The sequence below is a fragment of the Helicoverpa armigera genome, chromosome 11 (genome assembly GCF_030705265.1).
Source record: "Helicoverpa armigera isolate CAAS_96S chromosome 11, ASM3070526v1, whole genome shotgun sequence".
NCBI classification, from domain to species: Eukaryota; Metazoa; Arthropoda; class Insecta; order Lepidoptera; family Noctuidae; genus Helicoverpa; species Helicoverpa armigera.
In genome coordinates, this window is record NC_087130.1 from 164,778 (window position 1) to 178,551 (window position 13,774).

Here is a 13,774-nt window from a genome sequence, read left to right on the forward strand (position 1 = left end):
TAAAACCATTTTGGGCAAGTTCATAAACCTCATCTATAGATTTGCCTGAGAACACAAGAGCTGTGTCGTCAGCATATGACATAATGATATATAGGTCAGTATAGTATAGATATAGAGGTCAGTGGTCTCTCCCATGCCTCCCATGTCTCCTTCTTTGCATCCATCGACAAACCATTTTATTTTATTATAGCTTCGTTATTTGTCTGTGTGATGACAATTGAAATTTCAAGTTTGTTGTCTATGATAATAATTGGAGCGGCTGTCATTGATCAAAGGAAGTGTAGTATTTTCGTGGACAAAACAGTTCTGTTATTTTTCTAACATAAATTCATAAACAATGGCACGAGAAAGTAGCGCAGGATTTGACCGTCATATTACTATCTTTTCTCCTGAGGGCAGACTGTACCAAGTCGGTAAGTTGTACTTTTAACGGAATGACTTGCAAGGAGCGGTAACCAAGAATGTTAATAACTACATTGTTTAAGCTGCATCATTGGTTTAGTTTTCACTGATTTTGCTTGTTGATAGTGTTCACAATGAAAATAATTTTAAAATAAAATACCGGCATACCAAATACAATATTGTTTTCAACTTAACACCGAGTCATGGAAACACTGAAAATTCTAAGACGACCCACTGACCTAAGCCCTGAGCCTTTTACTCACCCTTTACCGTGCACTGACACTATCTTTCTTGTGCCTGGAAAACACAACAAAAACTTATACAACTATTTGTGAAGTTCACAATTTAATAATTTCCAGAGTATGCGTTGAAGGCGATCAACCAGGGTGGGCTGACGTCGGTGGCGCTGCGTGGCGCGGACGCGGCAGTGGTGGCTGCGCAGCGCAAGGTGCCTGACCGCCTTCTCGATCCCGCCTCAGTGACACATCTGTTCCCACTTACCAAACGCATCGGTGCCGTCATGACAGGCATGATTGGTAGGTTATCATTCGACACTGAATAGGCAAAAGTATCCATTTATCAAATCAAATCAAATCATCTTTATTATCAGGCATCAAAGGCCCATAGATAAATACCTTAAAACTAGCATACATATGTTATACAAAATTGTTAGTAAATAAAAACTTAAAACTATGTTAGTGGCACTTCACTTATGCACTATGTCACTGTGCGATCCTGTGGCACTTGTCCACGGAAGCGATGGAACACCACGTCCTGTGGCCAGAAGTTCTCGTCCAACGCGAGGTGCAGGAAACATGTTGGCACTCGCACCACAAACGCCTTGAATTCACTATCAATGTGATGTTAACATTTTATGATTGAATTTCATACACCTCATTGTAACATCTACCTTAATGTTTATGGATTAATGTATTTATGAATGGAGTAATTAAAAGTGGGATTGTTGTGCTTGGCAAAAATAAATGTTGTTTTATGTGACAAGTTCCAGCTGCACATTGAAGGCAAGTGACTAGCAGACTTGCTGCTAGCTAGATAAAGCCCTATTTATACATATCTCATGTGGTATGTGTATATTATACAAAGGGAAGTGTACACTGGGATTATTCGCTAGAGTTACCCTGACACTGGCATATAAAGGAAGGGTTTAAGTAGCATCATAATGGGTCTCAGTTGCACTCACAGCAGGAGAGATTTGAAAATTTCCCAAAACTGACTTAGGACTGGAAAATATGTATTGGCAAAGTTGTATCGAATTCTCACTGGAAGGGCTTTATTTGAATGACATGCTTGTTGGTTGTTTGAGCAGCGGACAGCCGGTCGCAGGTGCAGCGGGCGCGCTACGAGGCCGCCAACTGGCAGTACAAGTACGGCACCGAGATCCCCGTGCACATCCTGTGCCGCCGCATCGCAGACATCTCGCAGGTCTACACGCAGAATGCTGAGATGCGACCGCTCGGCTGCAGTGAGTACTTATTGCCAAAACAGTAGGCTTGTTGTGTTGTGGTGGGCGGCGTTGTAAGCACCTGTTGGCGTTGCAGGCATGATGCTGGTGGCGTTCGACGAGGAGAGCGGCCCGTGCGTGTACAAGACGGACCCGTCGGGCTACTACTGCTCGTACAAGGCGGTGGCGGCGGGCGCCAAGGCCACCGACGCCAACGCCTACCTGGAGAAGAAGCTGAAGAAGCGCTCCGACCTGAGCGCCGACGACGTGGTGCAGCTCGCCATCTCCTGCCTGTCGCAGGTGCTCTCCGTCGACTTCAAGTCCTCCGAGATCGAGGTCGGCCTCGTCACTAAGGATGACCCACAGTTCAGGTATCATTGTAGCTCAACTATTTACCACTCATTATATTCCATAATCAGCTTTTAATCTGTTCGGTTTGGTTAGATTTTCATATAGTGAAAATGTATTGCCTCCTGATGAAAATTACAGAATATTTTGTTTATTTTCAGAGTGTTAGCTGAAAACGAGATCGACAGACACCTCACCGCGATTGCCGAGAAGGATTGAAGGCGTTTTTGTTAACATTTAAAATCTCTAAATAATTTTTTAAATAAAGTATTTAATAAACGACTGTTCTGGTTTTTCTTACAATCTATGTCAGGAAATATTGTGTAGCTATAGTATTATTGACTTTAGCTGTCTAGTGATAAGTGCATTTTTGCAACAATAAACTAATCCAACAAGTCAGTGAGCAAGCCGTCATCCCCGGGCGGCACGCGCACGAGGTCTGCGGGCAGCTCGCTGACGGCGGCGCTGAACTCTTGCAGGCTGCAGCAGAACACGAGCCCGTACAGCGGCGCCTCGTAGTTGCGGTTCCGGAGCAGCTCCTGCAGCCACGCCAGCCGGCCGCATGCGCTCTCGCAGAACACCGCGTCGCGGATCTCGCTCACGGCCACGAACGGGTCGTTGAGCAGCACCAGCGCCACCGCCCTGCGGGCTCGCGCGTCGTGCACCACGGTCCACACGTAGCGCGGCACGGGGAAGCGGCCGGCGCGCAGCAGCAGCGGCGCCCGGCCCGCGCCCGCGCGCAGCGCCAGCACGCCGCGCGTGCCCGCGTGCACGTGCAGCGCCCGCGCCGCGCCGCGCCGCAGCAGCCGCGCCACGTCGCGCTGCAGGTGGCGCAGGTTGCCGGCCGCCACGCTGCGCCACACGGCCACGCGGTTGGACACGAAGTCCGCGGCGCGCGCGTACGGCTCCTCGAAGTAGCGGCCGCTCAGCAGCTGCGCGGAGGTGAGGCGCTGCTCGGCGAAGGAGAAGTGGTCGTGTTTGAGCAGCTCGTGCAGGCGCCGCGTGAGGCGCTCGTCGTCCGAGTACAGGCGCTCGGCGGCGTGGCGCGTGCTGGCGTCGAACATGTGGTTGAAGTTGCCGAGCAGGCTGAGCGGCGCGGCCGAGTCGCTGTGCGGCCGCGTGGCCAGCGCCGCGGTGCTCATGTGCAGGCGCGTCGCCACGCCGCGGTCCGCGTCGAAGCACAGCTCGGCCAGGTGCTGCGCCGCCGCGGGGCTCGCCTGCCGCATCAGGTACGCTCGCCCCTGCAGGTTTCCGCAGTGGTCAACCTTCAAACACGAATTGCGGAATATTGCTTCAAAAGAGGACGGATTGTAACATTCTGAAAGAAAATCATCATGAACAAGAATGCGGAGCTAGCTATGAATATAATGAAGTGGTCGCGTATCACCTGATGCAGCACGTCCTCAAAGATGCTCTCCTGGCAGCCGAGGTCGAGGATGTGTCGCAGCGCGGCGTCGTGCAGCACGCGGTAGCGGCCCGCCTCGCAGCGCGCGGCGAGCTGGCGCCGCAGCGGGTAGGCGAGGAAGGCGCCGGGCGCGCAGGACAGCGCCAGCTCGGCGCCGGGCGGCACGCGCACGGCGCCGGCCGCCGCGCGGGGCGACGTCACCTGCGGCATGTGCTCCGGCACGCACTCCGCGCACTGCAGCTCGATCACGCATTCCGCTGACGATTGCAATCGCACACTTTTACAACTACTGACCCAAAGACTAGGCTAACACCTCAGAGTACCTTACGATGTTAACACTTACCCTCTGTGGATAGGCATGAGTACCTAAAATCATCATGCAATAAAGTAGTTAATCAATCCTACCTAACATCATAAAGTGATGCTAGTTAATCCTGCACGGATTTTTGCCATCGGAATAGAATAGAATTTATTTGCTTGAAATATGGTTTCAATTATACAAGGTCTTAAAATACAATTATGTTTCTTCATATCTCGCCTCATATTCAGCATGCAAAAATATGAAAGGGCATATAATTCTCAATTATTTATACCTACCCAGATTGCAGCACAGATTACACAAGGGAACAAGATTTTGGTTGTATAAAATATTACGACTAGTATTGTATATTTTTGGGCTGCTAATTTAAGATCTGAAGTCAGAATTTCTGTATCAGCTTTAGTTTTTGAGATATCAACAAAACGTAATTTTCACAATTTTATTAACAAAAAACAGCAGAAGAACAACAATTAAGCATCAAAAAACTTTCTTTTATAAGATTTTCTAGCTTGATTGGGTTCACTAGGGCTGTCTTTAATGCTGCAACAGTATTTCGCCATCATGTTGGCATTTCAATGACCCTGGGACCGCTTTTCCATAGTCCGAATATCTTGATGGAACCGTTCACCTTGTTCTTCACTGAGATCACATAGATTTTCAGGGAAATGGTCAAAATAGCTAAGGAGGAGGTATACCTTGATGCTAATATCACAACCAAGCTGTTGGAAATGCGACAACATCTGTTTAAAGTGCTTTGAACAAGCTTTCGTCCTTTTTGTTTGATATAAAATTTTGTGCAATCCAAACGAATTCGTTTCAGGCATTTTTTTCGATATCGGTCATGTAATTATGAAACTTCTCATCTTTCATCAATCACCTTATTTGTGGACCATCAGAAATTCCGGCTATTAGTTTCTCTATACTCAAATAATGGGACTTTTTAGATATGTATTGAGCATTTTTGTTCAGAGCTTTTACAAATTGTTTCATGAGCCAAAGTTTGATGTGCAAAGGTGGTAGCACATTTATTAAGATAAAGTAATAGATTACAAGTTAGGGTAAATCCATTTGGACCGTTTTTTTTTGTTAATACCGTTCATATCAACCACGCAGAAAAACTACCTAATGATTCGAGGGTTCTCGCCAGATCATCGGTGTTTGTTACTTGAAATGGGGTATTTTATTATTTTTCCATAACCTTAAAGACTCGACGTATGTTTTACATACCATTTTTGACACCCAGTAGGTACCTGTCGCAGGTGTCCAAAGAAAATCCAAAGAACTCAAAGTACACCCGTTTCAAGAACTCCGACACGCTTAGTCTACAATCTTTAAATGTATATTCACCACAAATATTACAGAAATAGTTAGTATCATTTTCATAAGTATTTTGCAACATAGAAATAGTGAAAATTATATACTTTTTAAATAAAATGCTCTGTTTTATGAAATTTAAGTGTAACTAGTTCGAAAATACGGTCAATAGCTGTATCTCAAAAACTAAAGCTGTTAGAAAAAAAATGTGGGTAGATTTGAAATCAGCGACCTCGAATTAGTAAACAAAAGTCATAAAATTTCATGCAACAAAAAAAAGTCTTATTTTGTTCCCTTGTGTTATTAAAATAATATGCTGCGCTTCACGTTTTTCAAATATTATTATGAACTTAAAGATCGATACTAAGGTCGATACAATGAGGTCAAGTAGAAGAAGAACATTGACCATTATTGTCAACAGCATCCGAGTTAAATAAATTAGGTACCTACCTACATGTTTACTTTGTTTAATGTAATAGTATAATAATTAAGATTGTTTAGTGAACATGTATGTACTTACGGTCAGTGAATAGAGCCTGTTTGAAGCAGAGCACAAACAAGAGAAGCTGCAGGGGCGGCATGGCGGCGAGTGAGGGCAGCCGCGGCTATCGCGCGACCCCGGCCGATAACCGCGGCTGATTGCTTCATTGTTTGACCAGTCAACTACTCTCTTTAAATACATTTGTATTCTTTTAAGGGCCCGAATTAGAATTGCTGTAAAAATAATAAACTCTTTGTGCAACTTCATCTGTTCACAATGGAGTATCCATTTTCAATTAGTTATAATAATAAATTCTAAGAGTAATAAAACGACTTTGCCATAAGATGTAATTAGCTACGGGTTTTCACCATAACAGAATTAAATAAAGGCTCAAGAATAGTTTTAAGGTCGATTTATACTAGCGCAGAGTCGAAGCGCATCGAAGCGTCAAATTGTTTACAACTAAAGCGAAACCGCACGAATGCGCGCGTATTCGCCGGAATACGCGCGCCTTACTTGTAGTAATGGGCATCAACAGCAGGGGCCCGATTCTCCTAATTTTACTTAAGCGCCCTTCGATTGACGTTCGACTCGATTCGACTGAGATTCAATCTCGACTCGATTACGATTGAAGCGTATGTGGCATTCCGCTATTTTTTCCTTGAAATAAACGTTTTTATCCTTTTCTGTCATTCAATAATGAATTATTTTGTCTGCATATGATTTACGTTTGCAAAATGATTGTACAGCAAACTACCATATAGACCAAGATCACCAAAATAGCAGACCAATCGCAAACCAATCGAATGTCGTTGGAATACGATTGGTCTTATATTAGTAGCAGAATGCCCGATATGGTTAAAACTGCTATTGCGATCAGATTGCGATTCAATTTCTATTCGATTTTGACATTATTAACCTAAGGCCGATTTGAAAGTCAATAATATAAGTAAGTAAGTAAAGTTAATATTGTCAAAATCGAATCGCAATAGCAGTTTTAACCATATCGGGCATTCTGCTACTAATATAAGACCAATCGTATTCCAACGTGTGCGTTCGCGCAGCGGAATGTTGTTGAATTAAAAGATTTTAATTATGCAGATAATTAGTGTAAGACGTCCTATAATTGTGTATGGTAAATAAAAATTTGTGTATGCAGCCATTGTGGAGAAATTCACCAAAAACAGATTCCGCTGGGCGAACGTTGGCGAACGTTGTCCTGGCGGAACTTTTTTTAATCCATAAACTTTAGAAGAAAAGAGATGTGTCCGAAAATTAGTGTGTATTTGTGTATAATTGATTATGTATGAATGAAATCAGTGCATGCATAAACTTCGGAGAAATTCAAGTTTCCGCTACGCGAACGTTTGGCCATTAGCTAGTTTTCATATAAAGCGCTTACATAGAGAGCTGTAGATTTTTACATACGTTGTTTTGAATTTGTTTATATTTGTTTAAAAAACAGATTTAGAAAAAGTCGTAGGGTTTAAAAGATAAAAATATAAACGTAAAATACACTTATTAGGTCTTAGTTCTTAAAGTATCCAGTTTGGGGTCTAGATTTTCACGTTTACACAAACCTTGTAAGTGTCTCCAACATGTTGCCAAGTATCAATGATGTTCCGTTAGTAATTAAAAAGTTATAGGATATTTTACCATGAACAGATCACTGTTTACAAAGCAGTCGAATATCACGACGTTCTAAAGGAATTGCATGATAAAATGTATGCCAATAATTAGTTTAATCGTTCTACTATTCACTTGCAAAATTTCATGTCATTAAATTCAGTAATTAAAGAAAGACAATTATAATATTTACGGAGCATCGAAACCCTACACAATCCGACCAAGTTCGGATAGCTACAAAAAAGCGGCCGTGCCATATGTCTAAGCAACGTTCTTAACTTGGAAGGTTAGTATATTTATTAATATGGTACAGTTGCGTACACAAGCGTTAGGAAAAAATAAAACAATTGCATATCTTGAATGAAAAATATTGTTTTAATAATAATGCCCCTATCTACGACATTTTAGTTAAAATACGTAACGTTTATTAACGTTATTTTTAATCACGTTGTCAAGTAATTTATGTAAGTAATAATAATAAAAATATTTTTGTACACGGATATTTAAATAGAGAAGTACTTGTTAATTGAAGATTTATTTTTATCGTAGATATGGCATTATTATTAAAAAATATTTTTAATAAGTGATAAGTGTATTTTAAGTTTATATTTTTATCTTTTAAACCCTACAACTTTTTCTAAATCTGTTTTTTAAACAAATATAAACAAATTCAAAACAACGTATGTAAAAATCTACAGTTCTCTATGTAAGCGCTTTATATGAAAACTAGCTAATGGCCAAACGTTCGCGTAGCGGAAACTTGAATTTCTCCGAAGTTTACGCATGCACTGATTTCATTCAAACATAATCAATTATACACAAATACACACTAATTTTTGGACACATCTCTTTTCTTCTAAAGTCTATGGATTAAAAAAAGTTCCGCCAGGACAACGTTCGCCAACGTTCGCCCAGCGGAATCTGTTTTTGGTGAATTTCTCCACAATGGCTGCATACACAAATTTTTATTTACCATACACAATTATAGGACGTCATACACTAATTATCTGCATAATTAAAATCTTTAAATTCAACAACATTCCGCTGCGCGAACGCACACTATTCCAACGACATTCGATTGGTCTGCTATTTTGGTGATTTTGGTCTATACGGTAGTTTGCTGTACAATCATTTTGCAAACGTAAATATATGCAGACAAAATAATTCATTCCAAGAAAAAATAGCAGAATGCCACATACGTTTCAATCGTAATCGAGTCGGGATTGGATCGCAGTCGCAGTCTAACGTGAATCGTATGTTGCTCAAGTAAAATTAGGAGAATCGGGCCCCAGAGCTATGGAATCACTTGCCAGTTGACGCGTTGGTTCGCTAGTGGGCGCGTGAATACACGGGAATGCGCGCACACCAATTTGTGTAGTTCGCGCGCAGACGCGCGAATTCCGACGCGCGCTTCTTTTTAAAATCTCCGAAGTAAAGTGTGCGTTACGCCGTGGAGTTAAGGTTGAATTTGTTTAGTTTGTAGTATGTAGCATTAATCGACCCTTACTTATGCAAACAAAGAAGTGAGCTTTGTCAAGGATTTACGCAGGTGTAGGCCAAGTGCATAACTTGAAACTTTTGTATTTTATGACAGTAAATAAAAGACCACAAGTTATGATAAGTAATTTAATATAAACATAATATACAATGCCGATGTTTATTTATAAAAGCAGGTAAAAACCGACGAGACACATACACCGTACGATAAAATAGTTTTTTTTTTTTATTTCATCAACGTACATAACCATAGAGTATAATTACTTAAATAATTAACTATAACCGTAGTACAATTCTGCTAGAACGCTAATGTTTTAGCAAAATTGTCTGGCGCACCCTCGGGCTCCGGCATGTGTGCAGCAGACGCAGCCACTGCCGCACTAGTGCAGTAAGCAACAGTCTGCCGGCAGAATGCTTGCACATCCCGATGTCGGCGACAAACATGAACATTACATATACATAAACTTTATGAGTTAGTTCATCTACATGCTATGAAAAACTTCACTGTCTGAACTATTGCTAACGAACTGTAGAGCGCCAGTTGCCGGCGCGAGGCACCAGCGCTCGGTGAAGCTCCTCCGCCTGCTCAGCTACGACACATTGGCGACGAGCCCACACTAAATACAAAATATGTAGAAGTTTAACAGTGTCGCTTTGCGTTGCCTTGTTCGTCGCTTCGACAACTGGTGCAATACATTGGCATTTATAATGTGTATGAAAAGCGTTCTGTTGGTGTGCGTTGCTGTTATCGGGAATTATTTAAATTCCCTATCATTCAACCATTACGATATGAGATGCGGCTGAATGTTTGTGGCTTAACTTTAATTACTATACCATTTACACTCTAAACATTTAAGTATAAAAAGACACTCCTAAGCGAGGAATAATTAAATTAAACATGAGACATTACTTCAGACCAAATACTATAGATTCGTAACGTCCATTGTTCGGAACCAGCTTCTTCAGTTGCACCCGACTAGCGACTAGACATATCATGGGCGACTATACTATCTGAAACTCGAATACATGTTTTATAAAAAAAGAAACGACCGGAGCTATGATTACGATGACGAAGAATTTGAAAAGCTAAATGATGAACAAGTGCTATGTACAGTAAGTGAGCTCATTCTTTAGGACAAGCAGTGTAAAGTGTGCAGCGCGTTCGCGGCCCCGGAGCGGGCGGCGCGGGCTGGCAGCAGCAGCGCGGCCTGGGCGCAGCGCGGCCTGGGCGCAGCGCGGCCTGGCAGCAGCGCGGCCTGGCAGCAGCGCGGCCTAGGAGCAGCAGCGCGGCCTAGGAGCAGCAGGCGCGGGCGGGCGGCGCGCGCGACGGCCGGCGCTCGACGGCGATGCGCGCGTGGTCGGCGTCGGCCTCGCGCCCCGACGTCTTGTCCAGGATGGCCTCCGCCAGCTCCGAGAACGCGCGGTCGATGTTGATGTTCGCCTTCGCCGACGTCTCCATGAAGCGAATGCCGTGCTCGCGCGCTATCTGCACACACCACCCGTACACGGTACAATAATAATGCCATACGCCACAAACGGACACAGAACAATTTTAATTTCAATGATTGTATATTAAAAAAACAACTTATATAAGGCACAAAGGGCAGTTTTGTTCATTTTAACATCAACACTGCAGTAAATACATATTTGGAATAGTCGATGAGTGTTATCTGCGCGTGAGTCACGGGCTCGAGGCGCTCGATGCCCGCCGATACAGCCGGGCGGGCGCGTATCTAATTAATGGCGGTTTTCACCGAGCGCTAACGAGTCGGTGTATCCAGCTGCTAAACAATCATCAAGAGCTGCTGTTGATGTGACACTACTCGTTTAGATCATCACAAACATAAACAGAATAATTCTTTGATTCTCAAACTACAAATACAAATAGTCATTCTAATTTCAAAACTGTGTTTCTAAAAAAGCAGAAGGTCCTCAGGAAGATATAGTTAAATCAGCTTTCTAAGACCATCAAGAATAGAAAGATATAACAATGAGAGACATAACACATTGTATTGTAAATAATGTGTTGTGTTAAGTGACATTATTCATATTATTATATTCAGGAAACTCAGTTATAAAATACAAGGATATTGGTATAATAGTATATATCTAATGTAAATGAATTACATTAACTATCAACAGTTTAAGTGCTTGATTGTTGTTTCCACAGCTAGCAACTAAGACATAACCAAGAGTTGTTTTATAGTAAAGTATTTGGTGTACTGACCGCCTCCCCTCGCTCCTTGCTGACCACTCGCTTCTCCTCCATGTCGCACTTGTTGCCAAGGATCATCTTCTCCACATCTTCGTTGGCATGCTGCAACAGAATACACGCATTGGTTGACTGTTGCTCCTCAATGTGAACCATGCACTAAATGCACAACACATTAAGCATACTCAATATGTTGTTAACATTATATTTATTTGTATTTGGTATGTAATGTAATAAGTTTTTTTTACGTAGTTTCAAAATCCTGATATGTCTGGGATGTCGAAAAAATGCTAAATAAGTTAATGAGAAGGTGTAACAGATAATTGTGAGTATAGGTGTTGCTCAATACTCAAACGTCCAATTTATCTAAAAAAGAGATGACAAAAATTATATGGTGTCAATTTTGCCTTTAAAACTGCTTATTTATTGTTTGGGAAACTAGTTCATTGACAAGGTACAGTTAGAAACGCTGACCATTTTGTTCTCAGACAGCTATGTCTAGTACCTTGGTAGGTAGTAGTAGTAGTGGTAGGTATGTGTAGTAGGTGTGTTTAGTATTTTTAATTGGGAACAAATATAATGACCACCATAAAATGCTTTGATACCCTAAGTTTTGTAACCAGAAATATCTACTGAACACCAGAAAAATAAAGTCTAAAAATGTAATAGTACCAGCTATTTTAGTAACGACTTCACTTTAAATTGTATTCGACCACCAAATTTAGTAAATGATCACCAACTCTTGACGACCAAATTAATGTATTATTTTTGCCTAAATAAGTCACTGTGATTGCCATAAAATGTAGGCTTATTACCAAATAAAGTCTTATGATGCCATATTAAGTTATGTGTCCGGCTTGCAATGCATGCATGAGTGTCAGTATGACGAGTGACAGGGGAAAATGGAAGAAAATGACATATTGCGCCGACCCCAAGTAAAATTGGGAACAGGGCAGGAGAAAGAAGAAGAAGAATGTGTTTCTCAATACACTCCCTCGAAAACACGCTCTTATCGCACTGTTTAGAGGCATGCAATAGACAATTGTCCACCCTAGTGCAGGAAGAGGGTCCCCATAATGTTATAACTCTTATTGTATCAGGCCGAACTTATTTTTTTGGAGTCAGTTTACTTAAACAGGATACAAGATGTAAAAACTTTGATTTATGATTCATTTTATATTAAAACGCTGGTATAATTTTGATGACCATTTACTACTTTTGGTGATCATTTACTACTTTTGGGATAACAATGATTTATTTAGACTCATTTTGCTTAAATATTTGGTTATAATCTTACTTTAAAATGGTGGTATAATTTTGGTGATCATTTACTATTTTTGGCTTACACATGATTTATTTTGGAGTAATTTCACTTAAATAGGATAGCAAAGTGTTAAAACTTTGGTGATAGTTTTACATTAAAATGCGAGTTTCATTTTGGTGATCATTTACAATTTTTGTCTGCTATTTGTTACTATATCTGGTGATCAGTTAAACATAAGCCTTTTTAATTTTATTTTGCTACTGCAAACCAGCAACAATGCTGAAAGACAACACTGCTGTTGTCTAATATTATTCTAATAGTCTAATATAAATAGATGTAGATTGTAAAACTACATCCTATTTCCTAATCACAGGTTTTATGAGCTATTGAACTAATTGACATGAATGGGACACACAGCACAACGAAAACTTGAACCCTGATGATGATACTAAAATAAATAAGAATCCCTTTACCCATAGTGTATATGATAGAGCAGCGCTCACCTCGTCTATATTCCGTAGCCACTTGACAATGTCGTCAAATGTTTTCTCGTTGGTGATGTCGTACACCAGCATGATGCCCATCGCGCCGCGGTAGTACGACGTGGTGATGGTGTGGAATCTCTCCTGACCCGCTGTGTCCCATATCTGAAGCTTTATCTTCTTACCGCGCAGCTCCACAGTCTTTATTTTAAAGTCGATTCCTTTAATTTTACAAAAGCAATGTTAGTTACGGTCTGGAACACTAATTATAAACCTATTTTATTTTGAACATGAGTATAGTTCGTTATTTCACAAGAAACATAACGTAAGCGTGTTGTAAAAATATACAGCTTTTTTCAAGGCAAGGGAGGTACTACGCTGAAATATAAAAATACAAAGGTGGCTCATACCGATTGTAGATATAAACGTCGTCGTGAAGTGGTTGTCCGAAAATCTGAACAATATACATGTTTTCCCTACACCAGAGTCACCAATAAGGAGTAATTTGAACAACAAGTCGTAAGTTTTCTTAGCCATTTTGGTATATTTTACAGTACAAGAAATGGAAAAACTAGAAATTAATCCAAAATCATTCGACCCGACCTTAGGACGTGACACTAGTTTATGAGAATTGCCTTATCAATAATTAATGATGTCACTAAAAGTTTTCGTGCCTAGCAACATTTACTTTGTACGGATAAAGGTGGTTTCAGACTTTGCATGGCGTTCCCACATGTGCATACCGTTTTGTATTTATGAGCTACATTAAGTTATTCAAAAATCTGTGATACTTGTGCGTCACGAAAAGCGTCAACAAGGTGCTTAGAATTTTCCTTAGTAAGAATGTGAGCACTCGGTCCCCACGGCACGAAAGTTTCAACCCTAAACAGCTGAAACATATAGTTCCCGATAAGGCTATTTGCGCCGTTTAGGGTCCTCTGCTTATGAAGCTGTGGAGCCAG

General features: G+C 41.3%; 3 protein-coding genes across 9 annotated transcripts; 1 reads left to right on the top strand and 2 right to left on the bottom strand.

Moving 5' to 3' along the window:
* The first annotated feature begins 230 nt into the window (after positions 1–230).
* Positions 231–2,495, top strand: LOC110375964 (proteasome subunit alpha type-6). Its single transcript, XM_021334275.3, has 5 exons — positions 231–413; positions 762–938; positions 1,730–1,885; positions 1,962–2,235; positions 2,374–2,495. Exons 1-5 carry the CDS (start codon positions 338–340, stop codon positions 2,429–2,431), a joined length of 741 nt encoding a protein of 246 aa, XP_021189950.1. The 5' UTR covers positions 231–337; the 3' UTR covers positions 2,432–2,495.
* Positions 2,464–5,922, bottom strand: LOC110375989 (uncharacterized). The gene is made up of 3 exons (XM_021334305.3): positions 5,771–5,922; positions 3,600–3,874; positions 2,464–3,477 (listed from the first exon to the last, which is right to left on the bottom strand). Exons 1-3 carry the CDS (start codon positions 5,829–5,831, stop codon positions 2,596–2,598), a joined length of 1,218 nt encoding a protein of 405 aa, XP_021189980.3. The 5' UTR covers positions 5,832–5,922; the 3' UTR covers positions 2,464–2,595.
* Positions 5,923–8,969: 3,047 nt separating this feature from the next.
* LOC110375988 (ras-related protein Rab-10) lies at positions 8,970–13,454 on the bottom strand. 7 transcript variants are annotated; one of them, XR_007512226.2, is made up of 5 exons: positions 13,223–13,454; positions 12,834–13,033; positions 11,082–11,171; positions 10,095–10,340; positions 8,970–10,043 (listed from the first exon to the last, which is right to left on the bottom strand). XR_007512226.2 is itself a non-coding variant. In XM_049850616.2 (5 exons), exons 1-4 carry the CDS (start codon positions 13,347–13,349, stop codon positions 10,146–10,148), a joined length of 612 nt encoding a protein of 203 aa, XP_049706573.1. In that variant the 5' UTR covers positions 13,350–13,454; the 3' UTR covers positions 8,970–10,078; positions 10,127–10,145. The 7 variants fall into 7 exon arrangements, 5 of the variants coding, with proteins under 5 accessions (XP_049706573.1, XP_063893063.1, XP_063893062.1 ...); XR_010276968.1 differs by having other exon boundaries at positions 8,970–10,062; XM_049850616.2 differs by having other exon boundaries at positions 8,970–10,078; positions 10,127–10,340.
* Between the last annotated feature and the right edge of the window lie 320 nt (positions 13,455–13,774).

Bases quoted from the DNA above. Each gene is read 5' to 3' on its own strand.
- LOC110375988 (XM_049850616.2), bottom strand. From the start codon at position 13,349: ATGGCTAAGAAAACTTACGACTTGTTGTTCAAATTACTCCTTATTGGT. The intron at 13,034-13,222 runs GTATGAGCCACC...GTAAAATTAAAG, and splicing joins GACGTTTATATCTACAATCG to GAATCGACTTTAAAATAAAG. The intron at 11,172-12,833 runs GTGAGCGCTGCT...ATTCTGTTGCAG, and splicing joins GGCTACGGAATATAGACGAG to CATGCCAACGAAGATGTGGA.
- LOC110375989 (XM_021334305.3), bottom strand. From the start codon at position 5,831: ATGCCGCCCCTGCAGCTTCTCTTGTTTGTGCTCTGCTTCAAACAGGCT. The intron at 3,875-5,770 runs GTAAGTACATAC...TGCAATCGTCAG, and splicing joins ACAGGCTCTATTCACTGACC to CGGAATGCGTGATCGAGCTG. The intron at 3,478-3,599 runs GTGATACGCGAC...TCGTGTTTGAAG, and splicing joins TTGAGGACGTGCTGCATCAG to GTTGACCACTGCGGAAACCT.
- LOC110375964 (XM_021334275.3), top strand. From the start codon at position 338: ATGGCACGAGAAAGTAGCGCAGGATTTGACCGTCATATTACTATCTTT. The intron at 939-1,729 runs GTAGGTTATCAT...TTGTTTGAGCAG, and splicing joins CGTCATGACAGGCATGATTG to CGGACAGCCGGTCGCAGGTG. The intron at 2,236-2,373 runs GTATCATTGTAG...GTTTATTTTCAG, and splicing joins AAGGATGACCCACAGTTCAG to AGTGTTAGCTGAAAACGAGA.